This window comes from Podarcis tiliguerta (genome assembly GCF_965153285.1).
Source record: "Podarcis tiliguerta genome assembly, chromosome: 17".
NCBI lineage: Eukaryota > Metazoa > Chordata > Lepidosauria > Squamata > Lacertidae > Podarcis > Podarcis tiliguerta.
The window spans coordinates 32,983,494-33,003,190 of record NC_139550.1 but is presented as its reverse complement, the minus strand read 5'-3'; the positions used below and the strand labels follow the sequence as shown (position 1 = coordinate 33,003,190).

At 48.0% G+C, this 19,697-nt stretch overlaps 1 protein-coding gene across 1 annotated transcript in view; it reads right to left on the bottom strand.

The window, feature by feature from the left end:
* Positions 1-17,126, bottom strand: part of SLC25A23 (solute carrier family 25 member 23) — a 48,017-nt gene extending 30,891 nt beyond the window's left edge. Inside the window, exon 1 of the mRNA XM_083420249.1 lies at positions 16,559-17,126. Coding sequence (XP_083276375.1) covers positions 16,559-16,753 — 195 coding nt within the window. The 5' untranslated portion in view covers positions 16,754-17,126. The remainder of the gene's footprint in view (positions 1-16,558) is intronic.
* Positions 17,127-19,697: the final 2,571 nt, after the last annotated feature.

The following is a 19,697-nucleotide window of genomic DNA, read 5'->3' as shown; positions in this document are numbered from 1 at the left end:
GCAGCACAAAATGCTGGAAGATGTTCCAAATTCTTGTAAAGTAAAGGTAAAGGGACCCCTGACCATTAGGTCCAGTCGTGACTGACTCTGGGGTTGCGGCGCTCATCTTGCTTTATTGGCCGAGGGAGCCGGCGTACAGCTTCTGGGTCTTGTGGCCAGCATGACTAAGCCGCTTCTGGCGAACCAGAGCAGCGCACGGAAACGCCGTTTACCTTCCCGCCAGAGCGGTACCTATTTATCTACTTGCACTTTGACACGCTTTCGAACTGCTAGGTTGGCAGGAGCAGGAACCGAGCAATGGGAGCTCACCCCGTTGCAGGGATTCAAACTGCCAACCTTCTGATCGGCAAGTCCTAGGCTCTGTGGTTTAACCCACAGCACCGCCTGCGTCCCACCGAATTCTTACTGAAGCCCTATTCAGACAACACACAGTGGATTCAATGGCACAGGGGTGGGTGGGATCACGCTATGTGCCTCTTTTACAAGGCTGTTCTAAGCTTCAAAAGGATTCATGGGCGGCGGAGGGCTAATGGGAGTTAAGAGTCCAAGAATATATGGAGAGCTGCAGGTTCTGTGGTCCTGAGCAAAGGTATGAATTGAAAATGCTGCAAAAGGTTTTGAAGGTTGTGGACCAACATAATACACAATTTTACCTCCTCTGATACAACAGGAACAGGGTAACGTTCAATGAAATGCTCTTTGAACTAGGCGGGCATCTCTTGCGCAATGCATCTTATGCAATAAACACAGGAGAGAAACTATATTTACGTTCAGGACTTCCAGGAAAGCTTCAACACTGGCTTGCTGGAGTCTAAACCAGAACAGTTAAGAACACTTAATGAGAATCTAGAAACACAGCACCACCAGGGACCAGTTTCTATCTCCAGATAACATCTCATGAAACTGTATCTTCACAGCAAATGTCACATTATTAAGAGCTGAGCCTTTTCCTTGATGTTTGAAGCTGGTGATGTTTGCCTGCCTTGCCAGTTTCTTCTTTGATCCTATTTTTCCCGTGGCAGTTCTGAATGCCCAAACTTTCAACTCCTTCTGCAGACTTTCTCTTATTGTTCTCTGCTGCTACAGTGGTACCTCGGGTTAAGAACTTAATTCGTTCTGGAGGTCTGTTCTTAACCTGAAACTGTTCTTAACCTGAGGTACCACTTTAGCTAATGGGGCCTCCCGCTGCCGCCACCACGCGATTTCTGTTATCCTGAAGCAAAGTTCTGTTTCTGGGTTAGCAGAGTCTGTAACCTGAAGCATATGTAACCTGAAGCGTCTGTAACCCGAGGTACCACTGTACTTCACACAGCAACCTCTTTTCCTCGTTTACATCCCATGTCTTGTCCTTCCAGGCATCCTTCCTCCCCTTGAACACCAACTGAGTGATCATGCAAATAACCAAAGCTCCAGATGGCAGCAAACTTAACATTTGCCAGAGGACCTAAGACCAGCAGTGGGTCCATCACCCCAAGGGCACTGCCATTCTCATTCCACACAAAAGCACCCAGAACAATGTGAGATTTCTCTATACTCTCCTTCTCTTTCAGATTAAAGCCTCTCCCTGCCCCCCCCCCCCAGATCCTGAATCTGGCACTGTATACGCATTATGCTTTCTTGTTACAAAAATATGGCCTAATAATCTGCAGAGACCTGGCACAGACATAATTTGATACATGAAGAAACCTGCCTAGATCATCCTGCCCTGCAATCAGTAAACTTAATAAAACTGGACTTGCATAAGAAACGCTCATTTTGCTCAGGTGACCAGTTTTCCATAGGGGGAGCCAAGGAATGAAGTTTGCGCGGGGGGGGGGGGGGAGAGGGATGCATCTGCCACCACAGCACAAGGACAGGTATTTCTACAAGCCCAAGTCATGTCCCTTACTGTGCTCCATTTTGTGAATTGAGAATAGAAGCCAGGATTCTTAAATCCAAATGCTTTCTGCCGTTCATAGCGGAGTGGGTGTTTCAGTACGTTCATATGACCAGCCAGGGCAGAACTGGGAGCCAGGAAGGAATGTAAACACAGCAGTATGAAAATAGCTCAGCACCACGTGCTTTGAACAAATTTGTAGAAGCATTTAAGGGCTCAAGAGCAGAGCTTTTCAGGCTGGGTATCCTAGTTCCACCCATCCTTCCAGTCCAGGTTGTTGTTGTTTTTAACCACATGCTCTCCTTTCTACAAAACTGATCGGGTAGCACACAAGTCCACATCCATTCCCCCAAGGCCTGCTTAACACATCATGGATGAACGAAGGATTTCATAGCCTCGGGCGAAACAAGATGAAATATAAAGGTCTTAGCATCAGGACAACAGCACAACTGGTGCCCCTGTGATGAACCCAGCTTCAGAACAGCAGCTGACACTGGTGGCTGTCAAAGAATGGCACCCTCTCCACTCATTTCATTCCCCTGCAGGGTAGATAGTGAGTCACCATGGATGCTGCTGCCTGATGAAGGTTATGCAGAGACAGGATGAACAGTGGGTTGATGCTGCTTCTCCCTCAATCCCCAATCCTGAAGGTATTAAACTTTCCTCGCAGTGCCGAGTCCTGGGTGTGAAGAAGGGCCCTGAGCTGCCCACCATTTCCCAAAGGAAGCTCCTACAGTGAATCGGAAGCTACGCTGGATGTTCGGCTTCCGAAAAATGTTTGTAAACTGGAACAATTACTTCCAGGTTTGCAGCGCCTGGGAGCTGATTTGTTCGGCATCTAAGCTGTCCGGGAACCAAGGTTCCACTGCACAGCCATACCTCTGGTTGTGAACGTGATCTGTGCAGGAGGCACGTTCACAACCTGCAGCATTCACAGCCTGAAGCGCCGCATCTGTGCAAGCACATGACACGATTTGGCGCTTCTGTGCATGCTTGTGACGTCATTTTGTGCTTCTGCGAATGCGCAAGTGCCGAAACCCGGAAGTAACCCGTTCCGGTACTTCCGGGTTCGGTGTGGTCCGCAATCCGAAAATGTGCAACCCGCAGCATTCGTAACCTGAGGTATGACTGTACTTATTTAGTGCTACATTGAAAACAACCCTATTGAAACCAGTAAGGCTTAGTTTCTATGTATTCTTCCCTCTATTTTGCAACTGTGTGACTGCTTGTACTTTGCTTGTCATTTTAAGCAGAGCCAGTTTACAGGAAATGGTTACTGCATTCTGTGTCTTGGTGCCAAAGGCGTAAAAAAATCCCCGGGTGCACCGACCCCAATCCCCCAAGCACACACACTCACAGCTGAGAATGTGCTGCTACAGGGGGAAAAAACTGTAGCAAGTGTGGTATTAGCCCAAAAGGAGTTCTGCAGGGAGGACGTATGAGGGGCAGGGAATGGGGGGAAAACACACTTTTCTAGATTCACTTGCTGTTGGAAGCCAGGTCTTGGGGATGTCAGCCACAGAGGGTGCTTTCAAGAAGCAAGTGGGGGATCGTTCCCTTCACCAAACCCCTAAAGAGCTTAATCCCTGACTGACCCATCTTCTGTGTGTGTCATGGCCCTGCTGGAGGACCCACCCTCCCCCCAATTGCAAGAGGAGCTGGAGGGCCCCCAAGGAAAATGCTAAGGAGCAGCAGGCCATGCCAATGGACAACGAGACAGAGCAGAGGGATCTGGGACCCTCAGAGATCACGACACAAAAGAGTTCCTGTGTAGAATTAGAGGTTGCGGCTGAGAAGCCTCCAAGTCCAAGAGATAAAAGATACACATGCCAGAGCACCCACCAGAGGAACAAGGACTCTGGAATAAGAGTTGCTCATGAGTAGACCAACTCCTCAGTCCGTATGGCTTGCAGCTGTGCTTCAGGGTGGGTCTTTGAAGGCTTAAGGCAGTGATGGCCAAACCTGGCCCTCCAGCTCTTTTGGGACTAGCTAACAGGACCAGTGGTCAGGGATGATGGGAACTGTAGTCTCAAAACAGCTGGAGGGCCAAGTTTGGCCATCACTGCCTTAAGAGTAAAAGCCCTTAGTTCCTTACAGCAGCTCCCTGAGCGGAGTTCCTTTACAGCCTGGCCTCTTGTGTTGTCCTGGTGTTTTGACCCTAGACTCCTGTTCACCCGAAGCAGAACAAAGCAGTGGATTGTTTCCTGGGTTAGCTCTGCTCCGTGTTCCACTGCCTGCATTTGGAGCTCTGAGAATTAATTTCAGAATGCAATTGTCCACATGACATCTGCAGCAGATTCCAGCTTGCAGAGAGGTTGGATTGCTGCAACACGTTCCAATTGGGGCTGCCTCTGATGATGGTCCAGAAACATCAGCTGGTGGATGCTTCATCTGGGCTGGCTCTTCCTCCCTTCCGCACTGGGATGGAGAGCGAGCGGGAGGCAGAGCCAGGGAGGCCATGCGTTGCTGCCACCGCTGGCCTCCTGGAGGGGACCAACAAGGAGGAGAACACTGGGTGCCAAAGAAATATGTTTTTATACCGAAGAAACCAGAGGCCTTTCTCCTGGGCATGGTTGGCCAATTGGTGTTAAAGAAGGATAGAACTTTCTTTATGTATGCCACAACAGCAGCAAGAATACTCATCGCGAAGTATTGGAAGACACAAGAACTACCCACTCTGGAAGAATGGCAGATGAAGGTGATGGACTACATGGAATTGGCAAAAATGACTGGCAGAATCAGAGACCAGGGAGAAGAGATGGCGGAAGAAGATTGGAAAAAATTTAAAGACTACTTACAGAAATATCATAAGATTAATGAATGTTAGAATGACATCAGATTGAGGTTAAAAGGTTACTAGCAACAAAGTGGTGAAGGAGTATGGAAAATTCGAAGGTTAAAAGGTGTAAAATTAAAGGTTTAATATATTAAGATATTAAGAAAATATTAGGATACATTAAGATATTAAGATAAAGATTAAGTTAAGATGGAAGGGATTTGCTGATTAAATATTTGAATTGGAATACAGTGAGGGGAGGTGTGGGGAAGTCTGGGAAATAAGTAAATGCAAGGAATATTATGAGAATGGAATTGTTTTTATTTGTTTTTTCTGTATTGTTGTTTTTGTATTTTTGTATTTTTCTTTTGTTCTTTCTTTTTATGCAAAAACCCTAATAAAAATATTATTTAAAAAAATATATATGTTTTTATAGAAGTCATCATAAAAATCCTGGGCAACTTTGGAAACATATAGGAGAATGAGCATTTTGCTGATTGAAGCTTTTTATGGAGGTTCACACAGGCAGCTAGTGGATCTCCTACAAGAAGAAATAGACGACTGTGTCCTATTTACTCTCCCTGCAAAGAAATGGCATTGGAGAGCAAGGACTGCAGCACTCTACCTCATGCAAGCTGTGCCAGCCAGCATGGACTACAGATAATTCCCACAACTAAGGGATAAGAACGGTTTCAATAGATTGACAGCATTTGGTGGGGTTGGTTTTTTCAGAACCAGGCAGAGGGCCTTCTCAGTAGTGGCACCCACCCTGTGGAACGCCCTCCCACCAGATGTCAAAGAGAAGAACAACTACCAGACTTTTAGAAGACATCTGAAGGCAGCCCTCTTTAGGGAAGCTTTTAAAGTTTAACAGACTACTGTGTTTTAATACTTTGTTGGAAGCCGCCCAGAGTGGCTGGGGAAACCCAGCCAGATGGGCAGGGTATAAATAATAAATTATTATTATAAATTATTATTATTATCAGACCCAAGCTTCCCCAGTTGACGTAAGCAACCAGCTCCATGAGCTGTGTCGTGTGAATCTAAGTTTGATTTTATGCCACGTTGAACTATTTGCTGTGCATTTTGACTATGTGGAGTAAGTCTATTTTTGAACATTTAAAATAAAGCCGATCCTGGCCTGGCTGCACTGACTGTAAGTTAGTTTCTGGGGCTAATTCAAAGTGCTGGTTTTGACCTATAAATTTAGCCTTAAACAGCTCAGGACCACAATACTTCAATGACCACCTTTCTCCCTATGAACCAGCCTGGAGCCTGAGATCATCCTCGGAGGCTCTTCTTGGTGTGCCTCCTACACGAGAGGTTCAGAGGGTGGCAACACGAGAAAAGGCCTTTTCTGCAGTGGCTCCCTGTTTATGGGATGCTCCCCTCAGGGATGTCCAGTTGGTGCCTTCATTATATACCTTTAGGCACCAGGCAAAAACTTCCTTACCGGGCCTTTGGTTATAGAAATGGGTGGGCTGTTTTAATGTATTACTCTTTCTTCTTGGTTTTAATATAATTATGTGGGGTTTGTTATCTGTTTGTTTGTTTGTTTGGTTGGTTGGTTGTTAGTTACTTTGGGCTGCTTTGGGCAAGGTAAAGTGACTAACAAATTTTATAAGAAATAATATACAAATAATAAAATAAATAAACTTTGCTGCTTGTGCGGGTTTAAGTGATGTGCATCAATGTATCGGAAACACCTTGGGGAAAGAGAGATGCAGAATACAAAACTGTAGCAAACCGTGTGCCTGCAGTGGCCTGAAAAAATCTAGGAAGTTGAAATTGAAAAAATTGTAGGATGCTAAAGACACACTGCACACAAGGGGTGGTGATTAAGACCCCCAAAATGTAGGAGCGATGGGTGTGTGTGGGGGGGGGGGAGCATAACTTGATCAGAGAAGTCTCCCAATCTATAGGTCTTTTGGTCAATTACTGTATTTTTTGCACCATAACACTCACTTTTTTCCTCCTAGAAAGTAAGGGGAAATGTCTGTGCGTGTTACGGAGCGAATGCCTGCAGGTGGGGGGGGGGGATCTGCTGCAGTCGTGAGCAGAGGATCCATGGTTCCCCTTCCTTCCCTCCTCCGTGGTTACAAAGCATGGATCCACATGGATCCTCAGGATTTTTGCATTGGGCTACTCCAAACTCACTGTCAGATCACATGTCTGTGGCCACAGCATGAACCACAAAAATCATATATCCACTATTTCATTTAGAATATTTTTTTTCTTGTTTTCCTCCTCTAAAAACTACATGCGTGTTATGGTCTGGTGCGTATTATAGAGTGAAAAATACGGTATTACACAAACCGGTGCCTATCTTGAAAAACCTATGCTGGCTCCTAGTATGTTTCCAAGCACAATTCAAAGTGTTGGTGCTGATCTTTAAAGCCCTAAATGGCCTTGGTTCAGTATACCTGAAGGAGCGTCTCCACCCCCATCATTCTGCCCAGACACTGAGGTCCAGTGCCGAAGGCCTACTGGCGGTTCCCTCACTGCAAGAAGCCATGTTACAGGGAACCAGGCAGAGGGCCTTCTCAGTGGTGGCACCCGCCCTGTGGAACGCCCTCCCACCAGATGTCAAAGAGAAAAACAACTACCAGATTTTTAGAAGACATCTGAAGGCAGCCCTGTTTAAGGAAGCTTTTAATGTTTAATAGGTTCTTGTATTTTAATATTCTGTTGGAAGCCACCCAGAGTGGCTGGGGAAACCCAGCCAGATGGGCGGGGTATAAATAAATAAATTATTATTATATATTATTATTATTAATAATAATACTATCTCTGCTGGTCTTGGGAGACAAATAATGGGAGTGTGGGAAAAGAGGATGGCTTGGGATAATAAAAGTTCAGAACCAAGCAGCAGCCAAAGGATCTATCAGCTGAACAAACTTGATCTTTGTGCCACTACAGCCAACACAATCTGGATTGAGACCAGACTTTTCTTTGCAGCTTCCTCTTTGATGTCCCCCTAAACAAGGCGCTCACTGCTTTCATCTTAGGAAGAGCAGCAAAGCTGCTGGGGGTATGTGTATTGTGGTTTCTCTATCCTTCAGCTATGGACAAAAACCAATTTGGAGACTGCAATTGGATCTCTCCTTCTCTCCTCAGTCCCCATGAAGGTACCATATCCTGTTTATGATGGTGAAACTGGATCAGTTCCTTATGTATACACAGCGCAGGGGTGGGGGTGGGATTACATGCAGGCAGGTGAAATGTGGTGTGTGGACAGGTAGACTAGGAAGGCTAGAGATGCCTCTGAGTCCCCTTTGCCATTTAGTGGTCATACCAGGCCATGAGCCACCACTTAGAATAATAGAATTGTAGAGTTGGAAGGGACCACAAGGGTCATCTAGTCCAGCCCGCTGCAATGCAGGAATCTGAGCTAAAGCATCCATGGCAGATGGCCATCCAACCTCCAAGGAAGAAGGGCTTCCCTTTTCCCTTTAAGAAGGTATTCCAGAGCTCCCAGGTCATTTCCTCATCTGTCACCAGGGACCTCCACGACAGCAAAAAGGCCACCACAGACAGGTTAAAAATAACTGGGAGGGAGTCATGAGCAAACCCTCTATTTATAACTGCCTGTGTTTATTTGGCTGTTTCAATCCCCAAGTCCGGCCCATTTGGCTTCCTGCCTTGGGCACTTTCACATTTCTGGTTACGTATGTGTAGGGACACCTTCATCACACACAGATACACACTCCAAAGGGTGGGGTTTTTTCCCTAGCAGGTATAAGAAGATCCTTTGCAACAAACCGTTCGGAGATCACAAACTTTCCCCCCCTGCTGAGAAATCAGCTTTGGTTTGTGTGGAACAGGCACAGGCAAACTCGGCCCTCCAGATGTTTTGAGACTACAATTCCCATCATCCCTGACCACTGGTTCTGTTAGCTAGGGATGATGGGAATTGTAGTCCCAAAACATCTGGAGGGCCGAGTTTGCCTATGCCTGGTGTGGAAGGTCTTTTTCACATAGAAAGAGCTGATAAAGGGCTCAGAAAGCTGCGGTTCAGACCCACCAAGCCCTGCTCTCTAACTGGCCTTTCTTCCAGTCTCAGAGGCGTGGGAGGAATCTGTAGGTAGAGCTGATAATTTAGAGATATCCCTTTTGTATTGAGAAAGAGGCTCAGAGGCTGTTGCACAATTCCTAAGAATGTTGTGTCACATGATTCCTCACATCTGTGGACCCAGAATCTTTACTGTGGTGGTGGTGGGGAATGACATGCAGCAAAGTTTATGCATATTTACCAGGGATGGCTGAAGAGACCATATTTTTCCGTGTATAAGACTAGGTTTTCCCCCTAAAAAATAATGTCAAAAAATTTGTTGTTGTTTAGTCGTTTAGTCGTGTCTGACTCTTCGTGACCCCATGGACCAGAGCACGCCAGGTCCTCCTGTCTTCCACTGCCTCCCACAGTTTGGTCAGACTCATGTTTGTAGCTTCGAAGACACTATCCAACCATCTCGTCCTCTGTCGTCCCCTTCTCCTTGTGCCCTCCATCTTTCCCAACATCAGGGTCTTTTCCAGGGAGTCTTCTCTTCTCATGAGGTGGCCAAAGTATTGGAGCCTCAGCTTCAGGATCTGTCCTTCCAGTGAGCACTCAGGGCTGATTTCCTTCAGAATGGAGAGGTTTGATCTTCTTGCAGTCCATGGGACTCTCAAGAGTCTCCTCCAACACCATAATTCAAAAGCATCCATTCTTCGGCGATCAGCCTTCTGTCAAAATTTAGGTGGCGTCTTATGCATGGGGCCATCTCCCCCCATTTTCTTAAATCAGAGTCCCCCAAAATAGGGGGCGTCTTATACATGGAGGCGTCTTATAGACGGGAAAATACAGTATTTTGTTGCCTGACGCAGAAGAGCAAATACAATACCTGCCGTGCCCCCCCATCAGGGTGCACAGTGCTCAAGACTAGCTAAGTTATTTCTGGCATTAAAGGCAGCTAATCCCACAAGCACATCTTCACTGGTAGTAAAAATACAACAATAACAAACAAAAATAGATTTTCTGCCCTTTAACCTCATCCTGCCTAAATTGAGGCCCATCTCCACAATTGCTTTCTCATAAATAAATCCTACTGAGGATGGTGTGCCTTACTTTCAAGTAAAGACACATACAGGGTTTCAGTCTCCATCATTTCATGACTGCTTTCCATATTTCGGGGGAACCCTGGTATCTGACACAGGTTCTCAAAGCTCAGTCTTCCTCAAGTTTGGCTCAGTTCAAACCCTGCTTTGGCATGGTTTCTGGTTCAGACTTTATGAGGAATTGGGAGCTAGAAGTTTGAGGAGGAAAGGCAAGTTTCATACTGTTTGCATGGATAACATTTCTTCCCAACTGTGTATGCAGAAGGTTTCACCATCAAATGATGCTGAATCCAAATACAGTGGTACCTCGGGTTAAGTACTTAATTCGTTCCAGAGGTCCGTACTTAACCTGAAACTGTTCTTAACCTGAAGCACCGCTTTAGCTAATGGGACCTCCTGCTGCTGCCGTGCCGCCGGAGCACGATTTCTGTTCTCACCCTGAAGCAAAGTTCTTAACATGAAGCACTATTTCTGGGTTAGCAGTGTCTATAACCTGAAGCGTATGTAACCCAAGGTACCACTGTACTCAAGTAGGCTTTAAAGCACCAATGGGTGTGAGCCCAACTGTGACTCTGCAGTTTCCTGTCTGCAGACTTCCTGTGCACAGGGGCGGAGGAAAGGGGGGGTACGTTGGGGGCGGGCCACCCCGGGTGTCACCACTGAGGGGGGTGACAAAATGCCAGGCGGCACTCACCACGGGGTCTGCAGCGCACCCGAGCCACGTGTCTCTCCTGGGAGTGACGTGGTGGATTGCGCGTCCGCAGGCTCCGCACTGCCCCAAACGGTCTGCCCACTGCCTCCCCTCCCAGCTGTAGGGTGGCTGAGTGGGAGGAGGTAGGCAGAGCCCATGAAGGCCCTGCAGAACGTCCTGCCCCGGCTCGCCCAGCCCCATGGTGGCTGACCCTGCCCCTGGGCGCAGGGCATGTGCCCCAGGTGCCCGATCGGCTTGCTCTGCCGCTGCCTGTGCATAATTCATTTGTAAGATTTGTGAGATAGCATATCCACATACTGTATTTCTCGCTCTGTAAGACGCACCCGACCATAAGACGCACCTAGTTTTTAGAGGGGGAATGCAAGAATTTTTTTTTTTTTTAAGGGAGCACTGAGCACAGTGGTGTAGCGTGGGGGGTGCAGGAGGGGCCGGCTGCACCGGGCGCAACATCTGGGGGTTAGGGCTAGGGGACGCAAATCCACGGGTTAGGGGGGTCAATCCACGGGTTAGGGGGCGCAAATTACTTGCCTTGCTGACAACCCACGCTATGCCACTGACTGAGCAGAGCCTCCTTGGGGAAAAGCCTCCAAGAGCCTCACACATGCTCCACAGGGCTCTTTAAAGGGAGCGCAGCCCTTGGGGGCTTCTCTGGGAGGTGGGCGAAGGGCCTGAGGGGCTAAGCCAGAAGCTAGAACAGCAAGAGGGAGCACTGTGCAGCGATCCCTCTCGCTGTTCTGGCTTCTGGGACAGCCGCGCAGCCTGCATTCGCTCCATAAGACGCACACACATTTCCCGTTACTTTTTAGGAGGGAAAAAGTGTGTCTTATAGAGCAAAAAATACGGTAATTCAGAGTCTAAGGCAGATGTGGAGAGTCTTTGGCATCTCCAGGTGTTGCTGATCTCTCACCATCCCTGGCCATTGGTCATGATTGCTGGGGCTGATGGGAATTGTAGTTCAGTGACATCTGGAAGGCCAAAGGTTCTTCACACCTGATCTAAGGAAGGGTATGTTCACACACTGAATGTAAGCAGAGGTGGGAGTAGAACTGAAAAGCTCCACCAACATTACACCGGCAAAAGTTATTCTTAGACGGGGCTGTGCAACAATTCTAAAACAGTAAGTAGGCCAACAGCCTCAGTACATTCCTCCATATATGAGCATGCCTAGTCTTTGTGTGCATTTCTGTGAAGCACTTTCAGAAGGGAACCCCCCCCCCCCATTATGCAGTGGTTGAACCACAGGGCCCTTCCAGCTCTATGATCACGGCATCCCAGGGCATGACAAGATCCTGAGGCAGCGGGTGGAAAATATGTGAAGGAAATCTGCTAATGAGCACACCTGGTTTGCGCAACACCCCAGCATTTGATTCCAACGGCTTCAACAATGCATCCAGGAGCATTAGGGAAGAGGGATGCAAACCGAAAAGTGCATTCCAGACTGCACACACCATGACACCTCCCCAAGACAAACATCCTTGCACAAAGGATCCTGGGGCACATATTATGGAGTGCAGCTGCGTGGAGTTTTTGACCTGTCTTGCACTCCATTTCTGTAGCCATTTGAATGCATGCTGAGGATAAACACTATTAACATTCCTTCCTCTTTGTAATAGCTCACATTTCACAACATTGTCAGAGAAATGGGTTATTGGCTAGTGCTGAAAATGGCATAATTTTAATAAAGCTTGAGTATAGCTCTCCTATCCCATTGGGTCTCTCTCTCTCTTCTTTCTTTCTTTCTTTCTTTCTTTCTTTCTTTCTTTCTTTCTTTCTTAACTCATTTAAAATTGAGAAACTGAGATGCAGAAAACTGGAAGAATCTCTTGGGTTGCAATCATCTATTAACATACTGGAGAGTAATCTCCATTGAACTCAATGGGACTTGCTTCTGGGTAGGTGGGTATGGTATTGAACTGACAGTCAGGCTACATTCCTAAATGCACATATTTCTGAATACATCCACTTTGCACTGTCAGTTAAGGTGGCAGAATTACTTCCAGCTGCCTCTTCCTCCTTAATCCCAGAATTCACCAAGCTGCCTGTTCAAAGGATAAAAATAAATTTTGGGAAATTTGCCTACATTTCTAATGTTAGGTTTTGACCTTGAGATGTCACCTCAACATTTTATGAGTTGTGTATTTTTACTTCAAATGGGATGATTTGCTGAGACCTAGATGCTGGTGAGATCAATGCACTGGGTTATACCATCTCCTTGAATTTCTTTTTAGGCTGCTAGTTTCCTTGGCAACATGCTCCAGCTTTTGTTTTAAAATACCGAATTCAAAATAAAGAATATGAGCTACCAAACAGAAGTTTGGCTTCAAGCCGGTTGGTTGTGGAATTCCACTGTGCTGCCAGCTACCTAGCTCTCGTTTGAGAAGATAATTGTTAAAACAACAACAAATCCCTTACATCAAGAATGGAGAATCTCTGCCCCTCCAGCTGTTGCTTGCCTCTAGCTCCCATCAGCCTCAGCCATCATAGTCAATGGTCAAGGAGAATGGGAATTGTAATCCTTGAACTTGCTGGACTCCAACTCCCATAATCCCTGACCACTGACTTTGCTGGCAGAGAGCGGTGGCAGTCCAACAACATCTGGAGCGTTTCAGGTTCCTCACACCACTGGAATTTGAGAGCCCAAAGTCCACCACAGCTGTTCCTTTTCACCAGTGTCTTCCTTCCATCAGAGATGAAAAAAACAATAGATGTTCCCCATCCTTGGTCAATGGGACCATTTTTTATCATCCAAGTATTTGTTAATTCTATCAAGTTTCCCCATAGCATTTCTCTATGAAACACACACACACCATTTTCTGTGCCTTCACATCAGAGCCAGCTCATGCACACATTGAGAATTCATTGAGTGAACAAGCCACGGTAGGTTAACTTCCAAGCCACATGTGTCCATTGAACTCCATGTGAACTCAGTCCTTTTTTAACAGAGCTCTTCAGAAGAAGAAGAAGAAGAGTTTGGATTTGATATCCCGCTTTATCACTACCCGAAGGAGTCTCAAAGCGGCTAACATTCTCCTTTCCCTTCTTCCCCCACAACAAACACTCTGTGGGGTGAGTGGGGCTGAGAGACTTCAGAGAAGTGTGACTAGCCCAAGGTCACCCAGCAGCTGCATGTGGAGGAGCGGGGAAGCGAACCCGGTTCCCCAGATTACGAGTCTATCGCTCTTAACCACTACACCACACGGCTCTTCAGGTGAGGTGAATATCTTCAAACATTCATTTCATTTTCTGACAACTCAGCAAGTGAAGTCAGTGGATGTGCTTACTGGTCAGCAATGAAAATATTGAGCAGCATCAGGCTCAGCACCGTTCTCCTGAAAAGTACCCCAGATATCTCTTCCCAAGGCAAGGATACCTTCATTACGGCGCTTTACACCAGGGATGGGGAACCTGTGGCCCTCCAGATATTGCTGGACTCTCAACTCCCATCAACCTCTGCCAGCAGAGTCAGTAGTCAGGGATTATGGGACGTGGAGTCCAGCAAGTTCAGGGGGACCACAGGCTTGGCATCCCTACTTTAAACCTCTGCTCCTTTTCACCAGACTATTCCAAGCAGCAGAGCTAAATAAAGCAATAGATCCACAGGCAGACACTTAAAGAATAACCACACAAGTCATCCTGTGTTCTCTGGGTGAAGGTACAGAGATTGCCCACGAAGCATTAGCTAGCTGCTGCAAAATAACATCTGGAAAAGTACAGAAGACAGGCAGCAAACAACAAAAATACTTTCCTTTCACAGGAATAAATACGTTAATATGCATATCTTAAGGGCAGTAGGGCAAATGATTGAGATAGTCATTGTTTTCTCCCAATGCTCCCAGAATTATAATTATATATTGCCCCAGGACTACCATTAACCATTAACCTGGATTCAACCTTGCTTGTTGGTCAATGGAAATAACAGCTCATCAGGCAGTGGGTTTGGGTAGGCATATGGATTCATGGCATTGTTTGCTATACACTAGCCCAAAGGTGGCTAGCCTGAGATCCTCCAGTTGTTGAATTCCCATCATCCCTGACCTTTGGTCATGCTTGGCTGCAAAGCTGCAGCTATGGGGAGCGGGGCTAGCCAGGTATTTTGCTCCCAGTGAAGCCTACAGAGGGGTGCCATTGAGGCTCCCAGCTTGTGTGTGTGTGTGTGTGCGTGCGTGCGCGCGCGTGCCAAACTGGGTTTTGACCAGGGTGAAATAAAGCCTAGTTTCACCTCTGCTTGGCTGGAGCCGCTGGGAGTCCAGCGACGTCAAAGGTTAGCCCCCTCTGCAGCAGCATTTAATTGCCATTTGACTCCACCGTTTATTATTTTTCTCCCTACAACCATATTCATATTCACAAACCTGACAACACTTTGTAAAGGTAAAGGTAAAGGGACCCCTGGCCATTAGGTCCAGTCGTGACCAACTCTGGGGTTGCGGTGCTCATCTTGCTTTATTGGCCGAGGGAGCTGGCGTACAGCTTCCGGGTCATGTGGCCAGCATGACTAAGCCGCTTCTGGTGAACCAGAGCAGCGCACGGAAACGCCGTTTACCTTCCCGCCAGAGCGGTACCTATTTATCTACTTGCACTTGGACGTGCTTTCAAACTGCTAGGTTGGCAGGAGCAGGGACCGAACAACGGGAGCTCTCCCTGTCTTGGGGATTCGAACCGTGATCTTCTGATCAGCAAGTCCTAGGCTCTGTGGTTTAACCCACAGCGCCACCCGCGCCACCCTGACAACACTTTGTACATAAGTGTATAAAAAATAAAAATCCACAAAAGCTTGTGCCACAACCAGAGCCGGATTTAGGGTGGACCGGGCAGTTCTCATGCACAGGATGCCAAGCTGAGGGGGTGCAAAACTGAGAAGACCCATTTGGGGACCCCAAATTTTGGCCTTGCTCAGGGCGCCATACTACCAAAGATTACCAAAGCCCACCCCTACCATAGCAGTACTGTTCGTCTTTAAAAGTGCCACAGACTTACTGCTGCTTTTGCGGCAACGGACTTAACACAGCTACTCCCACTGCACAAAACAGGCAATTACTTAGAAGCATGTCCAAAAGCTGTATCAGCTGTCCTGGAAAGCCCAGCTCCTAATCCTCCTGAGTGCAGGGCACACTGCGGTTACCCTGCGTATACATTCTGCACATGTTCAAAGGAATTTTTATTAGCATATTCCGCTTGTTGATCCCTGGCATTCAGTGTAGTTTCCATGACCCAAATTAAATCCTGCCTGGATATATGTGTGTGCGCGCACGTCCCTTTGCACTTGTCGGGGTGCAAAGAGATGGCTTTTTGTACCTTTAATGCTTTGTTCAATTAGGGGTGTGTGTGGCACCTGTCAGGGTGAGAAGCTGCGGCAGGTGAAATTCCCCACCTCCTAACAGATCCCTGGAAAAAACACAGGCTTCCTTCCTAGACCTGGCTGGAAGCATGCACCCACTTCTACGCTGTCACCTCTTTTTGCCACTGCAAAGCGGGAGAAATTATTTTGTCACCGTTCTGACAACCGGGCGTGGGGGGGAGGCGGGGGCAGAGCGCTTTTCTGGTGCCGGAATAGGAGCAGGGCTGACTCATAAGGAAAGCTTCAGTGCAATGCTGGAGCTGTGCGCGTAAAGGGGGCGGAATCCGTCCCGTTCGCCGGTTGTGCAAGATGCAGGAGGCCCCTTCCCCAGCCGCCGGGCGTGCAAAGCGCCCAAAGCAACCCCCCGCCCCCGCCAGCAGACGGCTCCCTTCTGGCCTCAGGAGAGCGGAGAAGAGGAGACCCCCCCCCCGGAGAAAGGGAAGATGCAAGAGAGGAAGGGGCTCCTACGCCTTTGGGGAGTCGCCGCTTGCATCCGGCTTCAGCGGCACCGGCGAACATCCCCCTCCTCGATCCGTGCGCTTCCAGGGTCCAGCGGGAGCCCCGTCCGGGGGCCACCCACTTTGCAGGGGGTCTTTGGAGAGTAGGGGGCGGGCACCGCGTGCCACCCAGACGCCTGCGATCCACAGAGAGGTGCCCTGCGCCCCGAGGGTCTTCCGCCATGCGCCCCGAGGGTCTCCCCCCCTGCGCCCTCCTCCTCCGGTTCCCCGGGGCGCCGCGGGCGCCTTCCCCGCGCTGGCCACCCACCTGCTCGGCGTGGGAGCCGGCGTTCATGCCCATCCGGGCCAGGCCCTGGCGGAGCTCGTGGACGTCCACGCGCCCGTCCTTGTTGGTGTCCAGCTGCTCGAAGAGGGTGGCCCAGCGCTGGTGTCTCTCGGGGTCCCGGGCGCTTTCGGCGGGGGGCGCCTGGCGGGGCGCCGCTCTCTCCCGGGGACCCAGCATCCTGGGTCTCACCGGAGCCCCGGCGGCAACAGGCGGGTCTTGCTGGCCGCGGAGGAGCCCGACCGGCCGGGGGCCACCATCGCGCCGCTGCCCGGCCTCCAGCAGCCTCGCTTCGCAAACGGAGACGCCTCCGCCGCCGCCGCCCGCCCGCGCAAGGGCATTTAACCGACGGCTGCTTGGCGTCGCCTCCCTCGGCCGTTTCCTCCTCTCGCCCCTCCCCGCTTAGCGGGAGAAAACGGGAGGGAGCCGCGCTGCACGGGCGCCGAAGGGTTAATGCGCCTCCGGGGGGCGGGGAAGGAAGGAAGGAGGGGGAGGGAGGGGGCCGGCCGCGTCAGGAGGGCTTAGGCGCTCCGCAAGCCCCCGCTCGGCAAATGCGCAGGATCCGAGCCGCGCTGCGGCGCTGCCTTCTCCCGCAGCGGCCATTCTGTCGCCGGGTCTTGGCTGCGCCTGCCCGAAGAAGCCGCCCGGCCTCGTTCCCTGCAAGGAGACTTTCCCTGCTGCAACAAGTCTTTGTATTATTATCGTTTTTAAATTTTCTATTTTTCAGGTTTGTACATTTCGCGGATTTCACAATCATTTTGACATTTCCAAACTTGACTTCTTTCTGCCGTTCCTCAAATTTGTTTTTAATATCTTCTGCACATCCAAATGAACTTAATTTGCTCATTTATTCATCTTCTTTAAATATATACTCTTATGAAACTGCAGGTTATTATTACAATAATCCTGCCAAGGTTCCTATCTGCTTACAATTTATCTGTAAATATTCAATAAACCACTTCCATTCTTTTATGAAAAGTTTGTTTTCTTGATTTCTTATACTTCCAGTAAGTTTCACCATTTCTGCATAATTCCATAAGTTTTTGTATCCATTCTTCTTTTGCTGGGACTTCTGCTTCTTTCCATTTTGGGGCTAGTAATATTTTTGCTGCTGTAGTAGCATACATGAATAAATTTCTATACATTTGAGGTAGTTCTGTCCCTATAATTACCAAAAGAAAAGCTTCTGGTTTTTGTTTTCACAAACTTTATTTTAAACATCCTTTTCACTTCATTATGTATCATTTCCCAGTAAGCCTTAACCTTACTACATTCCCTGCAACAAGTATGCAGGCAGTGACTTAGAAGGCAGCTCCCACAGGGCTCCCTCCCCTCCAGGGTCCTGGGTAAGTGTGCGCAGAACTGCAGACAGGGCTGCAGATCAGGAGCTCAGAGTAACCTAAGACAAGTCCTCCTGGATCAGGCCCAAGACCCCACATCGTCCAGCATTGTGTTCTCACTGTGGCCAGCTAGATGTCCGGTGCAAGCCTGTGAATGGGATGTGAGGGCTCTCGCTTGCGGCTTCCAGCAAACTGCAGGTAAAGCACAACTATGACGACTCACAGACTTGTTGAGTTGGAAGGCACCCCAAAGGTCATCTAGGCCAACCCCCTGCAATGACTCATAGCTCTCGATTGTCTTATCCTGCACAGCTTTGCCGATTCACTTTTTAAAGGGTTGGCAGCCCTCAATAACCTGGCAATTCACATGCCATTTCTGCCGTGATCTCACAATGTGGTTTCAGGGATGCCACAACTTAAATTTCAGCTCTCCACTAGAGCATGTGAAACTGACCTCTACACAGAGTCTGACCACTGGCCCACCTAGTCCACTCTACTGTCCAGCAGTGGCTTAGCAAGATTTCAGAGAAGGATGTGTTCCACCTGCTATCCATGGTTTGGACTGGACATTAGGTAGGTTCCCATTACAATCCCAGCCCCTAGCCCTACTTGAGACCTGAGAGGATCAAAGCCAATTGAGATGTCAGTAGTGGGAAAGGTGGCTAATGGGTTTTTAAAAAATTATTATTATTATTGAATTTATATACCGCCCTATACCCGGAGGTCTCAGGGCGGTTCACAGAACAAAATCAAGATATAAAACCACAAAATATATAGAGTCATACCTCGGGTTACGGACGCTTCAGGTTGCGTTTTTTCAGGTTACGGATGCTCTGAAACCCGGAAATACTGGAACGGGTTACTTCTGGGTTTCAGAGGTTGCGCATGCGCAGAAGCGCTAAATCTCGCTTTGCGCATGCGCAGAAGTGCTGAATAGCAACCCCTGCGTGCGCAGACACACCGCTGTGGGTTGCGAACACTGTGGGTTGCGAACATGCATCCTGCACAGATTAAGTTTGCAACCCGAGCGTCCACTGTAATCAAAATGAAAACAACAACCCAATAACACACCCACCCACCCAGGTTGACACAGTATAAGGTTGCTGCCTCGGATCAAAGTTGCCCATGGATGTTTAAATATGGGCTGCTGCCAAACATCAATAATCCCAACTATTAATGAGTGGCAATCTAAACTATTTGATTATATAGAATTGGCAAAAATGACACAGAAATTAAGAAACCGAAAAGGTACAAAGTTTAATAATGAATGGAATAAATTTATGACATACATTGAAACAGATGTAAAAAATTTAAAAATCACAGTAGGCTCGATATAACGCTTGTGACGTAAAGAGTTTTAAGAAAATGAAACTGCAGATAGAAAATCTTTTGTAACACATTCCGAAACCGAGATGAAGGGAAGTCAATTATTGTTGTGTGATTTAGTTATTTGTTACTGTAAGTTTAATTTGTTGGTGTTTTATGTTATGTAATGTTTTTCTTTCTTTGTTTCTTTTTTTTTTTTGGTGCTTTGTTTGTCTTTTTTGTTGTTTTAATGTTTGATGTTGTGTAATGAATTGAAACTAATAAAAATCATAGGGGGGAAAAATGGGCTGGTGCCAGCTAGCAAGGGGAACTTCGGAAGTTTTGCTGTGTTGGACCTGCCACCAAGCTAAAGGGCCCCTTTCCCCTGAACCCCTTTAGGCTCTCCTCTTTGGTGGCACTGTCACAACTGCTGGTGAGAAAGGCACCTTGTCTCTTCTCCTTCTTCCTACTAATGAGAC